General features: G+C 34.6%; 4 protein-coding genes across 5 annotated transcripts; all 4 read left to right on the plus strand.

The window, feature by feature from the left end:
* The first annotated feature begins 239 nt into the window (after positions 1-239).
* Positions 240-4,332, plus strand: LOC133287344 (uncharacterized). 2 transcript variants are annotated; one of them, XM_061484927.1, is made up of 7 exons: positions 240-440; positions 573-905; positions 997-1,049; positions 1,438-1,475; positions 1,665-1,929; positions 2,728-3,026; positions 3,555-4,332. In XM_061484927.1, exons 2-7 carry the CDS (start codon positions 740-742, stop codon positions 4,111-4,113), a joined length of 1,380 nt encoding a protein of 459 aa, XP_061340911.1. In that variant the 5' UTR covers positions 240-440; positions 573-739; the 3' UTR covers positions 4,114-4,332. The 2 variants fall into 2 exon arrangements, with proteins under 2 accessions (XP_061340911.1, XP_061340910.1); XM_061484926.1 differs by having other exon boundaries at positions 240-436.
* Positions 4,333-6,118: 1,786 nt separating this feature from the next.
* LOC133287348 (O-fucosyltransferase 36-like) lies at positions 6,119-9,210 on the plus strand. The gene is made up of 3 exons (XM_061484930.1): positions 6,119-7,329; positions 7,894-8,143; positions 8,785-9,210. Exons 1-3 carry the CDS (start codon positions 6,119-6,121, stop codon positions 8,959-8,961), a joined length of 1,638 nt encoding a protein of 545 aa, XP_061340914.1. The 3' UTR covers positions 8,962-9,210.
* Positions 9,211-10,199: 989 nt separating this feature from the next.
* Positions 10,200-13,447, plus strand: LOC133287345 (uncharacterized protein C23H3.12c). Its single transcript, XM_061484928.1, has 8 exons — positions 10,200-10,603; positions 10,692-10,756; positions 10,853-10,951; positions 11,484-11,531; positions 11,633-11,702; positions 11,845-11,916; positions 12,725-12,850; positions 13,205-13,447. Exons 1-8 carry the CDS (start codon positions 10,406-10,408, stop codon positions 13,349-13,351), a joined length of 825 nt encoding a protein of 274 aa, XP_061340912.1. The 5' UTR covers positions 10,200-10,405; the 3' UTR covers positions 13,352-13,447.
* Positions 13,448-16,078: 2,631 nt separating this feature from the next.
* On the plus strand, positions 16,079-19,991 carry LOC133287337 (26S proteasome regulatory subunit 7). The gene is made up of 10 exons (XM_061484916.1): positions 16,079-16,281; positions 17,095-17,176; positions 17,550-17,641; positions 17,726-17,803; positions 18,004-18,065; positions 18,179-18,323; positions 18,407-18,625; positions 18,710-18,891; positions 19,226-19,401; positions 19,548-19,991. The coding sequence occupies exons 1-10, from the start codon at positions 16,195-16,197 to the stop codon at positions 19,703-19,705; spliced, it is 1,281 nt and encodes a 426-aa protein (XP_061340900.1). The 5' UTR covers positions 16,079-16,194; the 3' UTR covers positions 19,706-19,991.
* Positions 19,992-20,294: the final 303 nt, after the last annotated feature.

A 20,294-nucleotide genomic window follows, 5' to 3' on the forward strand; every position in this document is an offset into this window, starting at 1 on the left:
TTAATGTTTATTAGTTTAAATGACCTTGAATCATTAGATTTAAATCCTTTACCCCATTAAGGAAAGTGATGGTTTATGGATTTAAAGATCAAAATACCGATTTTGAGTTTTTGTGAGAAAGTATGAGGCCCACGAGAAATTTTAAGGCCCATGAGGCCCATGGTTACGTTATCCAATTCTTGTTGGTTCGCCGTTTGTGTAATCACAGAGACAGTGTTCTTTGTTCCTTCTGCGGTGGCTGAATCTTCTGTCACTCTGCTCCCAAAATCTTTCAAAACAAGAGAGAGAGAGAGAGAGAGAGAGAGAGAGAGAGAGAGAGAGAGAGAGAAGCTGGAAAGTTTAAGTTACATAACATAATTGAGATATTCATATGCTGTTTCCACAAAGTTATATTATATATGCATTCTGACTGAATGAGCTTCTATGCCTTTGTTTGGTTGGTACACTCTCTTTTGTCTCATGGGGTGTCCCCTTTTATGCTTAAAAATATTTTTTTGTATTATTATTATTATTATTATTATTTTATAACATATGATACTATTCATATTGATAATCTGTTTTTTGGTCATCAGAGATTGCAAATGCACACCCCTTATTCCAATATGGAAAACTATCATCAGTTTCTTTTGCCTTTGCCTTTGGCAATGAGAAGAGTGTTGTTTGTGCTTGGAAATCCTTGGATAAACTTAAAAAGGTGAACTTTAATGTTGGGGTTGTTGATTTTAGAAGGTGTAGACTTATGGCAGTTGCTACTTCACTTGAACCAAAGAGGTTGGCTGCAAAGGAAGAATCTTCTAATGAAGAGTTACAAGAACTTGATGAAAGGGAGACGTTGAGAAGAATGAGGATTTCAAAAGCTAATAAAGGACAAACGCCATGGAACAAGGGGAGAAAGCACAGTGCTGGTAACCAAATCTTTACTTTCCTTTGCTTCACTTTTCAGTCACTTTTTTTTATTTCATTGTGCATTAGTACTGTTGTTCAATGTTTGAGCAGAAACTTTGCAGAAAATCAAGGAAAGAACAAGGCTTGCAATGCAGAATCCTAAGGTGATGTCATGTAAGAATATTTTTTATGTCTTTGATGAAGAAAAATTTGATGCTAAGTTTACAACGTCCATTTTAATTGATATGAAATCTATAATGTAGAGTCGCTTGCCAGAGTTACAATTCTCCAGGCACTGATTGCACTTTTTATGCTCAAAGAAATTACTCTTAATAGGAAAAACTGCTTGAATTTTAGTATATACTATTATTTGTCTCTGGTGTCCCTAAACAGTTTCTTAGTTATGTTCTAATTTTATTGGGGATTATTGGGCAATGGAATCAATAATTAATTAGGTATAGATAATATATTCATGGAATGGTGACCAGGTTTTTCAATCACTGCTTAGATAACTCCTTAATTACTTTTTCTTAACAAAATTCGGTGATGCAGGTCAAAATGAAGTTGGCTAATCTTGGGCATAAACAGACGTAAGTGAATGCCTTTCCATGATTATTGTTGTTTGTTACTTACTAACAAATCAACGTCAACATCACCTTTATCCCAAGCTAGTTGGGGTCGGTGTGTTACTTACCAACAAATGCTGCTTTTTAATTGATTACTTCTTTTACCTAAAGAATTTTACTGGACTCAGCCTTTTTTATTGATTGATTGCACAGTACAGAGACAAGGAAGAAGATAGATACTTGTTGCATTGAGTGGCAGAATTTAATTGCAGAAGCTTCTAGACAAGGCTATGTTGATCAGGAAGAGCTGCTATGGGATTCCTATGAAACCTTAGATGAACAGCTCAAGCTGGAATGGTTGGAGAGTGTCAAACAAAGGAAACAAATGCAAAGGGAACCAGGTAGCAAAAGAGCACCCAAGAGCCCTGAACAAAGAAAGAAAATTGCAGAAGCCATCTCTGCAAAATGGGCTGATCATGTAAGTGTATATGTTAATATCTTGAAGTTGCATGGCTTATGGCTTTTACAGCAACCAAAAGTTTGCTAGTTCTTCCTCTTGGATAGCCCACTAGTAGAGTCTCACAAAACTGGGTAGAAGTTTTTATTTGTTTGTGATTGACTTGAAAGCTCTTCACACTGTGGAATTGTCTATATTTTAATGTGACACATATTTGTTTGTGATTTTTTTTCCCTGATTAAGATCCTTAAGATATTAATGTGACACATATTTTAATGTGACACATTACAATATTCACAAATTTTTCATCATTCAATAGTTGGAGTGGGGAGGAGGGAGTGCAGTCAGAATGTCAAACCTCAGAACCATACGTTGTCACCTAACACTCATTTGTGTTTGCCTTTGTTTCCCTATACCAAAAATGGATAGCTTGTTGATAGATATGTGTTTGTTCCAGCCTTGTCTGTCTAGTTTAACTTGCTCAATTTTTGTGGCACCAAGTGATAGTGATCTAGAATAGATATGTAAGATTTCTCAAAATACTCATATCAAGAACTAAAACAAGTTTGAGAACAGATAACATTTTTGGTTTCTCTGGGTGCTACTTTCTCTCTTCAGGACCTAATTGTATTTTAGTTCCAGTTGCTGCTTTCCTCGTGATTGACAAGACATCTGATAGTTATATCTTGGACAAATGGTGCCTTGGCCTTGCAGGCCGAATCCAATTTTTACTTTTTTAGCTTTAACTTTATAATATCTGGTTGAAAAGGTATCAGCTGGGTTCCTGAGTCCTGACCAACTTATTTTTCTGCAAATCAGGAATACCGCGGAAGAGTTTGCTCTGCAATGGCCAAGTTTCATGGAACTGAAATGAAACCAAGCAGGCTAACTGACGATGGACAGTCCACAAGGAGGAACATTGTAATGAAAAAGGATATCGATACTGACACTAGTGTTAAAAGAGGAACTGAAATTCCTAACCAGATCTGGTTGGAAAAAAGCAAATCTCCTGCCCATAATGATTGTTTGATGAGTTCAAAGCCGGAGATGATAAAGAGCATTAGAGAACAGAGAGCTGCTGCAGAAACCAAACTGACCAAAGCCATTGAACGAGCTAGGTAAACTTCTTTTCAGTAATATGGATCAGTGGCAGAATGTTATATTATTTTACTTCTCAATTAAATAAAATTCAATTGAATATTTGTGTGTGTTATTTTTCCTTAACTATTCTGAAATTTTGTTCTGATGAACTTGTGTGTTTCCCCTTCACTTTTAGGGCCTTAATAATTTGGCTCAGTGATGGGTGAGTTTAACGTAACCAATTATGTAATCTGAACTTTTTATCTCATACATGTTGATCATCTTAAATAGTTCAACTTTGTATTGTCGACAACAATCCTAGCCTTGAGCAAATCCATCCAGTTCTTCTTTACCGTGTGGCTACAAATATGAGTTTAATCATATGCTTCTTTTCAAGTTTGCAGGCTGCTCATTTTTTATATGATCATTGTGAACGCATTGAACATTGGTTACTTCTATTTTGCTTTTGAGATTAGCTCACAGAACTACGTGTTGTGCTTTCTTTGATTCCTATTTTAACAGTTACCTTCGATGCATTCATGAAATAATAATATGTAACTGCACAGACTATTGATTGCTGAAGCTGAGAAGGCTGCCAAGGCACTTGAGGTTACTGCTACAAAGAGTCCCATTGTTCAAGCTTCTCTCATAGAAAGTAGAAAGTTTATAGCTGCTGCAATTCAATCACTTGAATCCATTGATACACAAGGGTTAACTCTGAGTAATGTTCCTTCTGTTGCTTTGAGCAAGGTCAATGAGGAAAAAGATTCAGAATTTGAAGCTCTAAACCAATTACATATGGTCCAAGTAAACGGGCACAAAACCTCTTCATCAAGTGACTACAAGTTCTCTGAAGATTTTGTCAAAATTTCATTGCAGAAGTTCGATATAGGTGATTCAGAACTTCACCTAAAAAGTACCAATGGCTTTGCTTCCTTCCCTGTCGGTTTTAAGGGTAATATAGAGGAATCCAGTTCATCAAATCAACAAAGGGAAACAGAACTGAATCAGAGTAGTATTGAGTCCATTAAAGATGAAACACTACCTAAATCAGCTACTGTAACTAAAAAGTGGGTTCGTGGAAGGCTTGTGGACGTGGTTGAAGAGAAACAGGAGATTTGGTAGATCAAGCTTTGTTCATTTATCTACCTTAATAAACTCTTTGCCTTCCCCACTTTGGATTTTCCTTACAAACCCTCTGTTAATGCTTTGAAAGGATTAAGTTTTGGATTGTCCCTAGAAGTAGTCAAACCCAAAATGAGTCTCATTGTATGTAACTATCCTAATTTGGCTATGATATGTCAAATATAACTTCTTTATTATATATATCCAGTGGTTTATCTATTACCTGATTAGTTTGGTTCCAACCCATTATAGGGGTGATTTTTTAAGATCATTTTTTTTCATTTTTATCTCAAACTCGAGATATCTGATTAAGGAGAATAAGTTCCTTATTACTTGAATCAATTGTTATTGGTTCCAATTAATATCAACATCTTTATACCAAATTAGTTGGGGTCAATGACTGATGAACCCAAATGAAAAGTGCAAAAAAGATTGAGATAAAAAGATAAAAATAAAATTTAAAAGTATATATATATATATATATATAATATTATCCATTAAAAATAGCAATAAGTAATTAAAAGGAAAAATAAATTAAAATAAGTGAAAATAAAGACACATAAGAAGAAATTAATAGTTTTTTCTGTCATAGGAGAAATTATTAATTCATAAATAAATAAATAATTGATAGAAAAAAGAAATAAAAGAAAAGAAGAAAATAAAATAAAATAGCTGATTGTGAAGGTTTAATCCGAGATTATAAGGGTAATTGGATTTCTGGTTTTACATACAAGATAGGATCTTGCATTGCAGCCCATTATTAGCAGAGCTTTGAGCGATTAGAGCTGGTTTGAGATATAAATGCTCAGTATTTAAAGATTGAAAGTGACTCAGCTTTAGCAATTCAAGCTATCAACTCTGCAAATTCCACTCATGGACATTCTTATATGGTGGATAGTATCAGATAATGGACTATTCAAGTTTATCCATACTCGTAGGGAAGGAAATAGATGTGTTGACTAAATGGCAGCCTTTGCACACTCTATTTATTTCTTACTTACTCTTCAAACCCCACTAGGTTGAGTTCGTTATTGAATTTTGATAAAGAGTTTGATTTTTCTCGAGACAATTTATGTCATCCAACATATAAAAAAGTGAGTGAAACCCACCAAGAAAGAGAGGAGAGAGAAAAAGAAAAAAAAGTAGATCCCATCCACTTTTGTATGTGTTGCATGAGATAAATTATCTTATGCAACACGAGGAGCACATTTTATAAATGTAATGTACTATTTATGTAATTTTTTTCTTTTTATTTACTAAAAAAAAGTAAAAGAGAAGGTAAAGAAAGAAAGAATGGTTACGATAACGAATATAAACCAGAATAACTCACTACGAAAATTGAAAAATTGCCATTTTGTCTCTTCTCTACATGAAAATCTCAACCCCAATGAGCATCAATATGACAATAACAATGCCATTTTGTCTCTTCTGTACATGAAAATCTCAACCCAATGGCAATGAGCATCAATATGACAATAACAATGCCATTTTGTCTCTTCTCTACATCAATGAGCATCAATATGATAATATTATTTGCTAGATATACATTGTGTAACATATTTCTCGTATAACTATAATAATTAACCCCCCCCCCCCCCCCCCCTCTCAAACTATATTTGTAAAGCAATAAAGCACATCTGTTAGAAAAACATCCAACTCAGTTAAATTGTCATGGCAGTGTTTATCCTCTTTTTCAAAAGTTACTATTAATTCATCACGGTATCATTCTTTCGTTTGCTCTGCCTGTGCTGTAAAATTCCACTTTCAAACGGATGCTTTTTCATGGCTTTGGTTATTTCGATTTGTGAGCGATGGTCGTTTCTCTGATAAGAAAAAAATAAATAAAAATTCGTTATCTAATTTTATTGCTCTGAGAATGTTGGATCTTGGCATTTCTAAAAATTACTACTCTTCGGATTTCTAAAGAATTTCTGTTGCCACCACCGAGTCACTCGCTCACTCGCTCCCTGACTCAGTCGCCGACGTGGCTAACAAAGCAATGCACATGGATTCATCTTCCGACGAAGAAGATGACCGCCACAACCTCATCGATCAGAACGATCGGAAGCGTCCGATTCCTCTTCCTCCTCCTACCTCCGCCGCCGCCACCGCATTCCACATCGAAGATTCCAGCTCGCGATTCCGGCGCTTAGATTTCAAGCTCCAGAAGAGGTACATTGTCTCCATTTTCGCTCTCTTCATCGTGCTGCTCTTCTTCTTCGTCACCGATCTCCACGGCGCCTCCTCCTCCTCCTCCATCAAGCTCGATTCGATCAAGGAATCCGAATTGCGCGCCATTTACCTCTTGCGCCAACAGCAATTAGGGCTTTTAACCGCTTGGAATCGCTCATTTCAATCCAATGCTTCGAACTCGAATGGCTTCGAGGATCTGAAATCCGCGTTGTTCAAGCAGATCTCCCTCAACAGAGAAATTCAGAAGGTTCTGTTGAATCCTCATAGGACAGGGAATTTGGTTGAACCTGAATTTGATTTTGGAAACCCTAGTTTGGCTGGTGTCAGTTATGATAGGTGTAGAACAGTGGATCAAAATTTTTCACAGAGAAGAACCATTGAGTGGAACCCTAAAGATGGTAAATTTTTGCTTGCTATATGCGTTTCAGGTCAGATGTCAAACCATCTGATTTGCTTGGAGAAGCACATGTTTTTTGCTGCTCTTCTTAACAGGGTTTTGGTGATTCCTAGTTCCAAAGTGGATTACCAGTATGATAGAGTTGTGGATATTGATCACGTTAATAAATGCTTGGGAAGAAAAGTGGTGATTTCCTTTGAAGAATTTTCCAATGTTAAGAAGGATCATTTGCACATTGATAAGTTTCTGTGTTATTTTTCTCGGCCTCAACCTTGTTTTCTAGATGAAGGGTGGTTGAAGAAGTTGAGTTCTTTGGGTTTGTCAATGAGTAAACCTGAGCCTGTTTGGGATGACGAGGATACCCGGAATCCAAAAAAGAAGACGGTTCAGGATGTTGTGTCTAAGTTTTCCTACGATGATGATGTTATGGCAATTGGGGATGTGTTCTATGCTGAAGTGGAGCAAGAATGGGTGATGCAACCAGGTGGACCAATTGCTCACAAATGCAAAACTCTGATTGAGCCTAGTCGCCTTATATTGCTTACTGCTCAGCGTTTTATTCAGACATTCCTGGGAAGGAACTTCATTGCATTGCATTTTCGAAGACACGGTTTTTTGAAATTCTGGTGCACCCTTTCTTCCTTTATTTTGATAAAAAATAAATAAATCTGATAATGACCATATAAATTGATGTCTTGAGTTTTCATATGTTAACTTTAAACTTCTCCTGCTTGATCTGCATGTTTTCTGACAAGTGAATTGCTAACTGCATTTTCATGGCTAATGAGATCATCGCCAAAAAAATGGCAACCTTTTGCTATTAAGCTCCGGCTCTTTGCACCCTTCAAAAAAGGGTCAGATTCGCTGTGTGGGTCTATGGTAGGCGGTCTTACTTCTTTCAGTAGGCAATCTTACCTTGTATTTGCAAAGGTTAATTTCATGATTTGAGTCTGCGACCTTGGGTCACCTGGCGACAACACCAACATGGTGTGAGCTTTATAGCACCAAGTTGCATTCATGAGTCATGACTATTGCATTATAATTTTCTTTTTCATGCTCAAAGTAATCTCCTTGAATTAATGCCAATAACTATGCATGTAAGGCTTCTGCCTCAGAAGCTGTCCTGCAATTTTCCCCCCTTTTTAATTTTCCATCATATTGCCTCTAATGATCCATTTTAATGTTTACAGTAATGCTAAAAAACCAAGTTGCTTTTACCCCATTCCTCAAGCTGCAGATTGCATCTTGAGGGTGGTTGAAAGGGCCGATGCACCTGTTATTTATCTTTCTACTGATGCAGCAGAAAGTGAAACTGGTCTGCTTCAGTCACTAGTTGTTCTGAATGGCAGACCTGTTCCACTTGTAATACGCCCAGCTCGTAATTCAGCAGAAAAATGGGATGCTTTGTTATACAGGCATGGTATTGAGGGAGATTCACAGGTGAGATGACAGTGCTTCATTCTATTTTCATGTGGTTTTAAACTTAAGTCAGCATTGTAATGCCCTCAATTCACCATTCATATCTGGTCCTTCCATTCTTACATATATATAAATAAATAAAAGTGTTGATAAGATTGCGTATACCCTTTAATCATGCTTCCGTTTTGTGTTTATATTTGTGTGCTGCATCTGCTGGAAAGATTCTCGCTCCTTTTTTTTGCCTTAAGGTTGAGATTATCCGAAGCTTTAAGAAACCCTTACCCTTTGAAGTATAGTGAATGAATTTAATAATTCCAATTCTATCATTCAAGTTATCAACATTTTACTTTCAGGTGAATGAAAGTTTAAGAACTTTAGGCCCTATGGTATTCAACTTTGTTGGTTTCAGTTGTCCTGCAGTAGTATTGGCTTCAGCTTGGGAATAGAGGTTTAAGAATACTGGGGCACAATTTCTGTTGATTTAGTGTAATCACCGAAAAATTTGTAGTGGCTTATAATAAAATACTCTAATCCTAGTTGCAAACTTCTAAACTAATTACGTGGTTCTTTTCTCCCTACAACTTGCTCTAATCCTTTATATGTAGTGACTACTCGTTTAATTTCTTTTGCTGACCTGCATTATGAATATTTTCACACTGAAGGTGGAAGCTATGTTGGACAAGACTATATGTGCCATGTCTAGCGTATTCATTGGAGCCTCCGGTTCCACTTTCACCGAAGACATCCTGCGGCTGAGAAAGGACTGGGGATCAGCATCGTTGTGTGATGAGTACCTTTGCCAAGGTGAAGAACCAAATGTTGTAGCGGAAAATGAATGAAGATAAAGACGGTTTTCTTGTTCCGTGACTCAGGGCCAGACACGTATTTGGCCTATGATAGGTTTTATTCGGATTTGTCAATGTGAGTAGTCATGTATGATAATAGAATTAGCGATTTTATTGATAAGTTTTGCTTGTTATATATATCCTTTTTATCACAATCATTATAATTTGTATGATCTACACATTGATCCTGAATTGACCGCAAAGCAATTGTGGCATTTCAACATCCCATTTCTCTTTTCTCATTGTAAATGGAACCTATTATTGGAACCTTTGTATTAATAAGAATGATATTAAATTTGTGGCACTATTCCTCACTAGTCAAATTCTACCTCATATGGTTTCACTTAGTTCATTTTAGGCAATAGAAAAAGGGGCAACTTGGTGTTATAAAGAAGTGCGAAGAACTACTATATCATAACATAATTGGAGATTGCAGTTTGGTTGTTGATTCATATATCTAAGTGAAAGAATCACCGGTGTCTGATCAAGTTTCTTAAAACAACAAAGTTATTCCTTAATAAGAACGATGATGTTAGAATAGTCAGTTGACAATATTATTATTTGTACATATGCTTTGCCGCACCAAGTCTACCAGAAAACGAAATCAATGACCCAAACTTTTTGGACTGCATGTAAAATGAGGATTGATAAAAGATTTCATTTAATAATTGAACTCTTTAAGATTTTGGTATCTGAAAATTCTGCCTAACTAGCATTACTAAATTTATTAATAAGGATCGTATGTTAGATTTGTTGCACTATTCTTCACTAGTCAAACCCTACGTCATATGGTTTCACTTAATTATGATATCAATAAAAATGAAATCAGAGAAAGTAAGAAGAAAGTGATTTTGCAAAAGGATTAAAGTTTCTAATATCAACATCACAACTAGAGACTTAGGCCAATTAAACCACAAAATTGTCGAGAATATATCAAACGTAAGTCTATTCTATAATATTTAACCACATTGGTATATCAATTATGTTATTTTATTGTGACCAGAGAAGCAAGCAAAAATACAGTTAGAATAGAGCGTGAAGCTGACTGGGTCCACAGAACTACAGTAGCAACGCAACAACCCGTCGACGCGTGCGTGCCATTCTCTTCTCTCCCAAAAATCGAACCGGTTTGTTTCTATTCTTCAATTCCGCATCACTATCATCGTTAATTCATTCTTACGTTGGTGTGTGTTTGTGTTGTTGTGGCCTGTGGGCCCTTCTTGGTCGCTTTCTCAAAAAATCGTTATCCTTCTTCTAAACACTGATTCTCATTCTCTTCTTCCTTTTTACCCTTTTCACTTCGAATATACACGATACCCGGATTCGGATTCGGATTCGGATTCAGTTCCCTTCAAAGGTTGCAACTTGACCGCTATTTCTGTTTTCTAGGGTTTTACAGTCCAAAGGGTAATCGCATTTCTGTTTTGGGAGCATCACCATGAGAGCCAAATTGGTTGTGTTCCCAATACGAGGCAGGAACTGGTGTTTCAGCAGATCCATTGACCATTCACGTTCTGCTTCTCCTACTTCCTCTCAATCTCCTTCAACCTTCAAAGAGTTATGGAACAACATTAACATTGGTGATAAACCCCTTAACGCCAAAGCTGAGCTTTGTGCTGACTACATCGCCAATAAGGTGCCGTTTCACTTCGTCTATCGTTGTTTTCTCTTTCTGGGTGTGTCGTTTTTTACATGTTGCTTCGTTTGGTTTTTTTGGGTCTTAGATGAATAAGGCTTGGATTGGTTTGGAAAAAGCACCGGATGGATCTTTCAAAAATAAGATTCATGGGTGAGTTTTACTTTTAACAGTTTATTCTGAGTTTGAGCATTTTTAATTGAGAAAACCTTGTTTTCTTGCTCAAAATGTGATTTCGAGTTTTTGCAGGTTGGGTTTGTGGCTTTTGTCACGGGTTAAGCCGTCAGAGATATTTTTGAAATCTATACCAAAGGAAGTCACTAGTGTTGAAGTCATTTACCCATCAAGGTTGGTGGTGACCTTGTTTAGATGCTACTTGTATTTGGCTTATGGGATTGTATTGTTTGTTTGAAGTTTTACTTTTACTGTGTTAGAACTTTTACTCTCCCTTTTTGTTGGTCCTTTTAGTTGCTCATTTGTGGTCGCTAGATTTAATTGATCGTGTGATTCATTAATTACGCTTTGCTTGCTACTGGTTATAGTTTACTCATTCAGTTTTTTATATTGTTCAATTCTTCGTTACTTCTCTGATATTTGATATGGAACACTGTAAACTGTGAAATGAGAGACATACTTGTGCCTGCTTTCCATATATGAGGCTTTTCTTGGTTAGAATTTCATGTTAAATATTGCAGCTATCCCTGTTTGACAGAACCAGAGTTTCTTTTCTGTACTTATAGATTTTAATAATGTTGTATTCCCTATTTTAAGTCTGTGGAATAATTTCCATTTGAAAAGCACATTTGGGAACATGATGTGGATGAAAAGAATAAGAAAATTTGGCATGTCAATTTTGCTTTTTTTTACAATGTTTTTGCAGTTTGAATGCTCAACTTGTTCGTCGAAGACTAAGACATATTGCTATGAGGTAATTCTCTCCTTTTCTGCTTAACCTGGAATTTACTGTTGCTTGTGATTTAATTCTAAATGTTAATCATCGTCTTTCTGTGAACTGTTATCTGTTTACAGGGGAACAATTATCCACCGGAAATACTTCTATGGTTCAATTTCATTGATTCCATTGACCTCTGCATTTAGCGTACGAATGTGTTGAGTGAATTTTAACTATTGATGTATTATTGCTTTTGGGAAATTTTTCAACATTGTGTATTTTTGCTCTTTAATGTTTAATTCTTTCATTTCTTCTATTGATACCCATTGGTCTTAATTTTACATTGCAGGTTTTACCTTTGCCAAATGTCCCATTCTTCTGGGTTTTATTCCGCAGTTACTCTCATTGGAGAGCTCTTCAGGTGTATACTATTGCTAATTTGCAGAGTACTTGCAATCAGTTCTTTTTCACCTCCTGTTATTCGTGTTAATTTATCTGTTTTGCTGTCATAATCAGGGATTTTCTACTGCTCATGTCTGTCTCATCTTTCTAATTTCATTTTAGAGTTCCCTAATTGAGAGCGAGCCTTGGAGTAACGGTAAGGTTGCTCCTTGTGACTTGAAGGTCACAGATTCGTTTATGGGAAACTGCTTTTTTGTAAAAATGTAAAGGCAAGGCTGTGTATAATCGACTCTCACCCCGATTCTCGCAAGTCGGGGAGCCTTGTACACGGGGGTCTGCCTTTTTTTTAGTGCCTTGTTATACATAATATTATATTCTTGTCAAAGCTCATTAGGACTATCAAGGCCGTTGGTTATTCCTTGAAATATTGAGGGATTGAGATAATTAATCCTGTTCCCACTATATATTGAAGCTTACTGCCATTTTAATCTTCTAAAGTAAGTATAAATATGTATTCATGGAAGTTTGTTTGTAAATCCTGTTGGCCCACTTATATATGTTTCAAATGTAGGATGCTGGTACTGTAAATCACAGGATTTCCAATACTATATGGAAACCATTTGTTTTGGCAGTTGCATGCTGGTTCTTTTATAGTTGTCAATTTGTCATGAATTTTATGTTATCCCTCCTAGGTGTTGAGTTTCCACTAGGAAGATGTCATTCTTGAACCATAGGCTTTTCATGTAATGTTTGGAACTTGGTTTCTGACTCCATTGATGTTAAACTTTGCATAAGTCTTTTGCTCTTTTTTATATAAATTTTCTTAGGGAAGTGAGAAGCTATTTCAACTAGTCTCGGGTAGCTGCAAGAATTCAAACACTTGCACGGATAAGAAGGAAACTGAGCATAAGGACTCTAAAAACGAAACCCATAGTTCAGATGAACCATATTGGGTAAGTATTTACATATTATGCTTTAGTACTAATTGAAATATTGGGAAGTGAAAGTGCTTTCAAAGCTGGATTGAAAACAGTTTTACAAATATGCATCGATTATATTTTGGGCTAGTGGGTTCATAGTGCCCCACCTAGGCTTATATCATGTGTGAGTTAAAAACTATATTTTTTAAGCTTTTGGTATATTCAATCATTTTGTTAATTTACAATATTCTTGTATTAGCTGGAGATCAATTTAAAAATTGTCATTTGCTACCTATGCCAATTTTTTGTTTATTTTATTTATTTTGGGTACTTGCAAGCATTTGTTGTTTCCTTATTGATGTATTTCCCCCATCATATATCAATTAGGTATTGCGGCCATCTAAAGAGCTTGAGAAACTTATTCGTCAAGAAGATGGACATGACAGCCTTAGTCAACAAGCCATCGTAGAAATTTGCAAGACCTATGATTTGAACACCAAAGATGTTAAAAAATACGAAAAGTCTATTTTTTGATTATCAGTTTTGCGATGCAATGTATTGCATTGGTATTTTTTTAATTGAATTCACATGCTTTTCTTGGAATTTCCTTAACTTTCTACTCATAATTTAGGGAGATATGAACTAACTCAGAGTTATTAGTAAATTTTACTCGTGAATATATTTGTGTTTTGAATATTGCACTAACAAATATCTGATAGTGAAAGTTCAATTGTATGAATTTGTAAATAAAATTGTATTTGGTTTAGCATTTCAAAGGAGATAACTTTCCTGTAACCACCCCAGAACGATGTAGTCTACTAGGGGGGGATGGGGATATTAAAATGTATATTGTAAGAGAGAAGTAAAATTCTCAGTTATGTATTTTTTTTTTTTTTAAATCTCAAAATAACTTTGTTTTGGATTGTAGGAAATATTTCATTGTAACATGAGAAATACTTTTTCAATCGTATTTATGTGATTTTTTTTTTCTAAAAGAATTGAAATTTGAGAAATACCTAATGAAACTTCTTGGTAGTGTTTGGTTGAGGGATTCTCAAAATTTTCTCATCTAAGTCCATGTGGCAATCCTTGTTCTCCTTGTTTGGTTGAAAGATTTTATAACTTTTATCCTTCAAACACATTTGTCTATCTAAGTAGAAATGTGTGTTAAGAAGGTAAAAAACACTGTTGATGAATGCTGTTTGAGACGTGGTATTCTTATCAAAAACCTGAGAAATGAAAAAGTAGGTGAATACAATGACATTAATACCCCTCTTCTTATATGTTGCAATGGTACAAAATTTTATAAAAAAGGTTGCTTTCGTAAATTCCATCTATTTTTCCATCAAATTTTTATTTTCAACCAAACACACATTCAGGAATTTCACTTAATTTTTTTGGTAAAATTTTGTTCAACCAAACTTTTTTAAAATTTTCCTATCTAATTCAATTTCCCCGCAGATCCCTAGTATTTACATTTCCCTAGTATTATAAAATTTCTCCTCAACCAAACACCTTGGTTTTGTTTACTTTGAATGATTTGCACCTTCAAAATAAACCAAGATACAACTTGATTGGAATGATCACGCACGACATATTCGGAATTGGACTAAATCTATATTGATCTAGTTACGAGAGCTCTAAAGAAATTTGAAGTATATAATAGACTCTTTGAAGAAATTTTGTCTAAAAAAACCCTTACAACCCATTAAGTATGGTTTATTGTCATATTTATTTATATCACAATCTTTTTTTAATTATTAGTTTGGTTAAAATATAGCTGATTTCTTATTTTTAGGACATAATTATACCAGATTCTTTATTTTTCGTATTAAAAAATTGTTCTTATTTTAATGAAATTTAATTTTGATTTGTTTGTCCTTGAATATTATAAAAAGGCATATGCCAATGAGAATAATAGAACTTCAATCTTATTTACAAATTTAATAGTATTATCTTTGATTTTTTTTGAAAAACTAACAAATTTATCACAATAATAACGTGACATTTAACAATTAACTTATTAAACGGATTTCCAAAATTATTTGTGAACTTTTCGACTATACTAAGATTCTCACTTCAATATTGGTAGTGAATTTCACATAAAAGTAAATAATTTCTAATTTTGGTCACAGATGACCCTCTTTCTGGTAATCATGTTGGCCAAAAGGTTCAATAGACCAAACCGAAGAGATCTTAGCAAAGGCATTAAGCTTGAAAGGACAATAATGACTAATTTTTTCTCGCTCTCTTTGGAAATTTTTTTTAAAAAAACGAATCCGTTTGGATTATATTTTTTTTCATGCCAATAGTAACAGAAATCATGCCATATGCATCTTAAAAATAACAATAAACATAAGTAATTGAGTTTATCTATGTTGTTTATTATGTTAATAGAAAAGCTTTAATGTTTCTAAAGTGAATATAGATAATTTATCTACATTCGCTGCTAAAACGACGTTGTTTTGGGTTGAAAAATTAAAAAACTATAATAAAAACTATTATAACCCTAAAATAAATTATAACGACAAAAAGACTTTGATTTCCGCCTTAAAACGATGTCATTTTGGGCTCAATGTAGATAAGTTATCTACATTGACGGTAGAAAAAATGAACCCTAATAGAAATAAGGTGTGTCATTTTAAATACAGAATAATATTTTTGTGTTACTGCAGATAAGTTATCTGTATTTACTCCCAAAATGATGTCGTTTTGAGATTAAAAATTAAATAATTATAATTATAAAGACTATAATAACCCTGAAATAAATTAAAATTATAAAAACACCATGATTTTCGTCCTAAAACGACGTTGTATTAGGCTTACTGCAGATAACTTATCTTTATCTGTAGCAAATGCAGAAAAAGCGAACCCTTTTAAATAATTCATCTTCTGTCATTTCACTCTTACAAAGAAATATTTACACATTTTTTTTAGTCAATCTCATCTCTTTATAATAGTGAAATAATATAAAGTATATCATTTAAAATGATACACTTTTTTTTCCTATATAATTTTTTTAAATTTTATAAATTTATATTATCTTTTTAAATCTTATAAATTTTATTAAAATATTTTAAAATTCAATATTATAAAATCTTAATAGTAGTTTTTTTTAAATCATTATAATTATAGATAATCTTTTAAAATTTATATATTTTTTTATCTCAAATTAATTTTTTAAAATCCTAATCTAATACTTCTCTGAATATTTTAATACAAACTTACTGATCTCTGTCTGTTCTAGTTCTGAGCCTCCGCACCAAGCTGAACCACATTGCGAGTTGAGTTGAATTCAATCCTTTTTTAGTTTCGCTTCTCTCTGAAGAAAGTTTATAACTTTACTAAGAAAATCACAATCCGAGAAAGAATCATCAATGGCACCCGAACACGAAGACGATCTCAAGGACGAGAAGAATCCTCGACCACTTGACGAGGATGACATCGCCCTCCTCAAAACCTACGTAGGTTTTTTCTTTCTCTCAAGAACCCTAATTTCCGATTTCCCCCCTTTTTTGTTTTAGGTTTAGGAGATCTTCGTTCTTGTAAGATTCGTATAATGTTCTACTTGTGTTGTTTTATTTCCTATGCTATACCAGTTGAATCGTAGTCTAATTTGTAATTTGTTTTCAACTATGCTGCTATTAGGTTTTAATCGCTTAATGCTTTTGGGAAAATTTACTGCGTTGACCTACTTTCACTTAATTCTGATTCTGGATCGTGGGTTCAGTTAAAGTCTGTACCTTTCAACTTCTTGTTAGTCTTGGAATTCTAGGAAGTTGACGGTTTCCTCAGATAATTGAAAGATATGAACCTCCTCTTGGCCCTCTTTAAGATTTTGGTAGCATTTGTGGATGCCAAGAGTTGAGGTTGCTGGTTTTGGGGTTTGTGAAAATTCTGAACTAGATATGTGGTAATTGTTCATAAAACATGACGTAGATGCACAAAGTTTTCAACATTATTGTAGAGGTACTGCTTGCTTGGTTATGTAAACTTGAAACTTTCTATGTACCCAATCAATAGATTTAATTAAGAGTTGCTGAGGTGCTACTGATGTGTCTATGTGGGAAGTAATGATGATGTAGAGTCTCTTTACTCTGCAATATGAAAAGCTAGTGATATTTATATTTTGGAGATTTCTGCTTATATGTTGATAGTCGACTTCTTCTCGGTTTCTCCTTATAGTTGCTGGACAGAAAATGTTTTTCTGTGATCTGTGGTTTTCACATCATTACATCTGTAAACAGTCTTTTTATAATATATTTTGGTTTGTGCAGGGTTTGGGACCTTATTCCACAAGCATAAAAAAAGTGGAAAAGGAAATCAAAGATATGGCAAAGAAAGTGAATGACTTATGTGGTATGTGTAAAAGATTTAGTTGGTTACTGCATTTCTTTATTGCTTGGTAGATCATTATAGCTGTTTAAAATAAAGAAAATTACATCTTTACTTATCTTTTATTGGTATTGTGGTGTAGCTTGTGCCCTTTACTCTCTTTTTCCTTTTCGGTACATACAAGTGGACCCTTAACTGGGTATTTCTTCTACCTCTAAATGTATTATATCTTTAATAAAAAATTGAAGGAAAAATAATTAAAGCAAGGAGCTAATAATTGATATTATGTAGATGTTCTGTTTTACTGCATTCATACTTCTTGTCATAATTGCATGAACTGGATTGCTGTTAACTCTTGCACACTTGCTTAAATGTTAGCTTCCTCTTGTTATAATAGGTATCAAGGAGTCTGATACTGGTTTAGCTGCACCAAGCCAGTGGGATCTTGTTTCTGATAAGCAAATGATGCAGGAGGAGCAGCCTCTTCAGGTGATTTTTATTTATTTTGTAGAATTTGTTGAAAATGTTTTAAATCTCTGTAGGAATTGCTAACTACGGTTATTTATTGAACAGGTGGCAAGGTGCACAAAGATTATTAATCCAAACTCGGAAGATGCTAAATATGTTATCAATGTGAAGCAGATCGCAAAGGTGCCTAAATTTTTGAAAATCTTTTTATTTTCTCCTTATCTATCAGAAAATTATTTGTTTCAAGATATCTGGAATTACTTGTTGATGAAGATATCACTTGATGACCAGTTATTGTGTTTTCTTATTTATCCAAGGGTTTTCTTCTTCTTCTTCGTTTTTTGAAGTTGGGTCTAATTTACCTTCTACTTCGATGATGACAGTTTGTTGTTGGGCTAGGAGACAAAGTTTCCCCCACTGACATAGAGGAAGGGATGCGTGTTGGGTATGTTGTTTCCCACACAAGTAACTTTGATGCTAAAATGTTACACAGAAAGAAGAGGAACTTTATTGCCATGTTATCTGCTTGTTTGTTTGACCTTCATTTTATCATCTCAGGGTTGATAGAAACAAATATCAGATTCAGATTCCTTTGCCTCCAAAAATTGATCCAAGTGTTACCATGATGACAGTTGAAGAGAAGCCAGATGTGACATATAATGATGTTGGTGGTTGTAAGGAACAGATTGAAAAAATGCGTGAAGTAAGTATTGAAAATTTCCCACATTTTACTTTATAATAAAGGAAATAGGTTATGTGGCCCTAAATTTTTAATTTCCCTGCAAGGTTGTTGAACTTCCCATGCTTCATCCAGAGAAATTTGTCAAGCTTGGGATTGATCCTCCGAAGGGTGTTCTCTGTTATGGTCCACCAGGAACTGGCAAAACACTTTTAGCCAGGGCTGTTGCTAATAGGACCGATGCGTGTTTTATAAGGGTTATTGGAAGTGAGTTAGTTCAGAAATATGTTGGAGAGGGCGCCCGGATGGTTCGTGAACTATTTCAGGTAAATGCCTAATACCTATCTTCCGCTTTTGATCATTGTTTCCATCACATGGTATCGTTTGACTAAATTTTTTGTCTCCTGTAGATGGCTCGTTCAAAGAAGGCATGCATTGTGTTTTTTGATGAAGTTGATGCAATTGGAGGTGCCCGATTTGATGATGGTGTTGGTGGCGACAATGAGGTTCAGCGCACAATGCTTGAAATTGTAAATCAGCTTGATGGGTTTGATGCTCGGGGAAACATCAAAGTTTTGATGGCAACTAACAGGTTGGTTGATTTGGCCATTGTATTGTTTTTCGCTTTGTTCTCTATTTTACAGTATGTTATTATGAGAGTGCTTTAAGCACTGGGTCATTTTCTTCATAAGTATGATGCACTCCAAATGCCCTTCTTAAATTCTTTTTTCTCATAAAGTCATATTTGCTGAATGTCTCTGGCTCTCTGCCCATCCTCTTGTAAATTAAAGAAATACAAATCAAGGTCTCATTGCAACTTCCTTTGCAATTGTTTCATGACTGTGAGAGTGCTTTTCTTTAACTTGGAAGTTGTATTGCTGCTTAGCTGAGCTTATTGTTTATGGTATTTTGTCCACAATTTCTAGGCCTGACACTCTAGACCCAGCACTTCTACGGCCAGGGAGATTGGATCGTAAAGTTGAATTTGGTCTTCCTGATTTAGAGAGTAGGACACAGATATTCAAGATACACACAAGAACCATGAACTGCGAAAGGGATATCCGGTTTGAACTTCTAGCTCGGCTTTGCCCGAATTCCACTGGTAAGAGCATCTTTAAAAGTAGACAATTTTTAATTTAGCTTATACTTCTCAAACTTGTTCTGGTTTTAGTGATTCTTGCAACTTCCTTTGTTTTTCATGTCACAGACATTGGTTTTCTGACCGAGATAGTTTTTTGTTGCCTCCAGGAGCTGATATAAGGAGTGTGTGCACTGAAGCTGGTATGTATGCTATCCGTGCCAGAAGGAAGACTGTAACAGAGAAAGACTTTCTTGATGCAGTAAATAAAGTCATCAAAGGATACCAGAAGTTCAGTGCAACTCCCAAATATATGGTCTACAACTGAGATATTCTTTCATCTACTTTCCCAGAGCACCATATTAGCACGCACAGTATTTATTTCTCCCGTGAAAATTATTCAAGGGGCAGATGGTTCTTTCCTCAGTAGTTTTTGAAACTCTTCTGTATGGATGCATATTTCATGGTTGACTCTTACAAGTTTCTCTTGCAAACGTTTTCCTAATGTTACATCCCAAATTGTTTCTCGAGTCTTGTTGCTATTTTCAGCAAAAGGAAAAGGGTAGTGATTGTCCTTGCTGGAGGGTGTATAATTTGAGCAATTAAAAAAAAAAAGTTGGTTTCAGTTGATGTTTGGTATTTTAGTAAAATCTTCTTTTAATGCTTTAGAAAAATAATGTTATTAATTTAATTTTTAAAGTTTAATCTTGACAATTTAATTTTTCGATTCATCTTAGCCTGAGACTTAAAAAAGTTAACATAACATCGTATTAAAATCAGGTGTTTAAATATTGTAATTCAATATTTGTTGATAAAAAATATTTAGAATATTGTGATCTCAATATTAAAAAATTAACTACTCTGGTTTCTAATATAGCATTCCAAAATGCAAGTTAAATTCGATATTTAAATAATTA

Source organism: Gastrolobium bilobum, unplaced genomic scaffold (genome assembly GCF_033153095.1).
Source record: "Gastrolobium bilobum isolate Gb01-03AN ecotype WA unplaced genomic scaffold, APGP_CSIRO_Gbil_v1 utg11002, whole genome shotgun sequence".
Classification (NCBI taxonomy): Eukaryota; Viridiplantae; Streptophyta; class Magnoliopsida; order Fabales; family Fabaceae; genus Gastrolobium; species Gastrolobium bilobum.

Excerpts from the sequence above, each read along its gene's own strand:
- LOC133287344 (XM_061484926.1), top strand. Across the intron at positions 1,050-1,437 it reads TTGCAATGCAGAATCCTAAG|GTCAAAATGAAGTTGGCTAA; the intron begins GTGATGTCATGT and ends TCGGTGATGCAG. Across the intron at positions 3,027-3,554 it reads AAAGCCATTGAACGAGCTAG|ACTATTGATTGCTGAAGCTG; the intron begins GTAAACTTCTTT and ends GTAACTGCACAG.
- LOC133287348 (XM_061484930.1), top strand. The coding sequence starts at position 6,119 with ATGGATTCATCTTCCGACGAAGAAGATGACCGCCACAACCTCATCGAT. Across the intron at positions 7,330-7,893 it reads CACGGTTTTTTGAAATTCTG|TAATGCTAAAAAACCAAGTT; the intron begins GTGCACCCTTTC and ends TAATGTTTACAG. Across the intron at positions 8,144-8,784 it reads GTATTGAGGGAGATTCACAG|GTGGAAGCTATGTTGGACAA; the intron begins GTGAGATGACAG and ends TTCACACTGAAG.
- LOC133287345 (XM_061484928.1), top strand. The coding sequence starts at position 10,406 with ATGAGAGCCAAATTGGTTGTGTTCCCAATACGAGGCAGGAACTGGTGT. Across the intron at positions 10,604-10,691 it reads CTGACTACATCGCCAATAAG|ATGAATAAGGCTTGGATTGG; the intron begins GTGCCGTTTCAC and ends TTTGGGTCTTAG. Across the intron at positions 11,917-12,724 it reads CTCATTGGAGAGCTCTTCAG|GGAAGTGAGAAGCTATTTCA; the intron begins GTGTATACTATT and ends AAATTTTCTTAG.
- LOC133287337 (XM_061484916.1), top strand. The coding sequence starts at position 16,195 with ATGGCACCCGAACACGAAGACGATCTCAAGGACGAGAAGAATCCTCGA. Across the intron at positions 17,177-17,549 it reads GAAAGTGAATGACTTATGTG|GTATCAAGGAGTCTGATACT; the intron begins GTATGTGTAAAA and ends TTGTTATAATAG. Across the intron at positions 18,324-18,406 it reads AGATTGAAAAAATGCGTGAA|GTTGTTGAACTTCCCATGCT; the intron begins GTAAGTATTGAA and ends TTTCCCTGCAAG.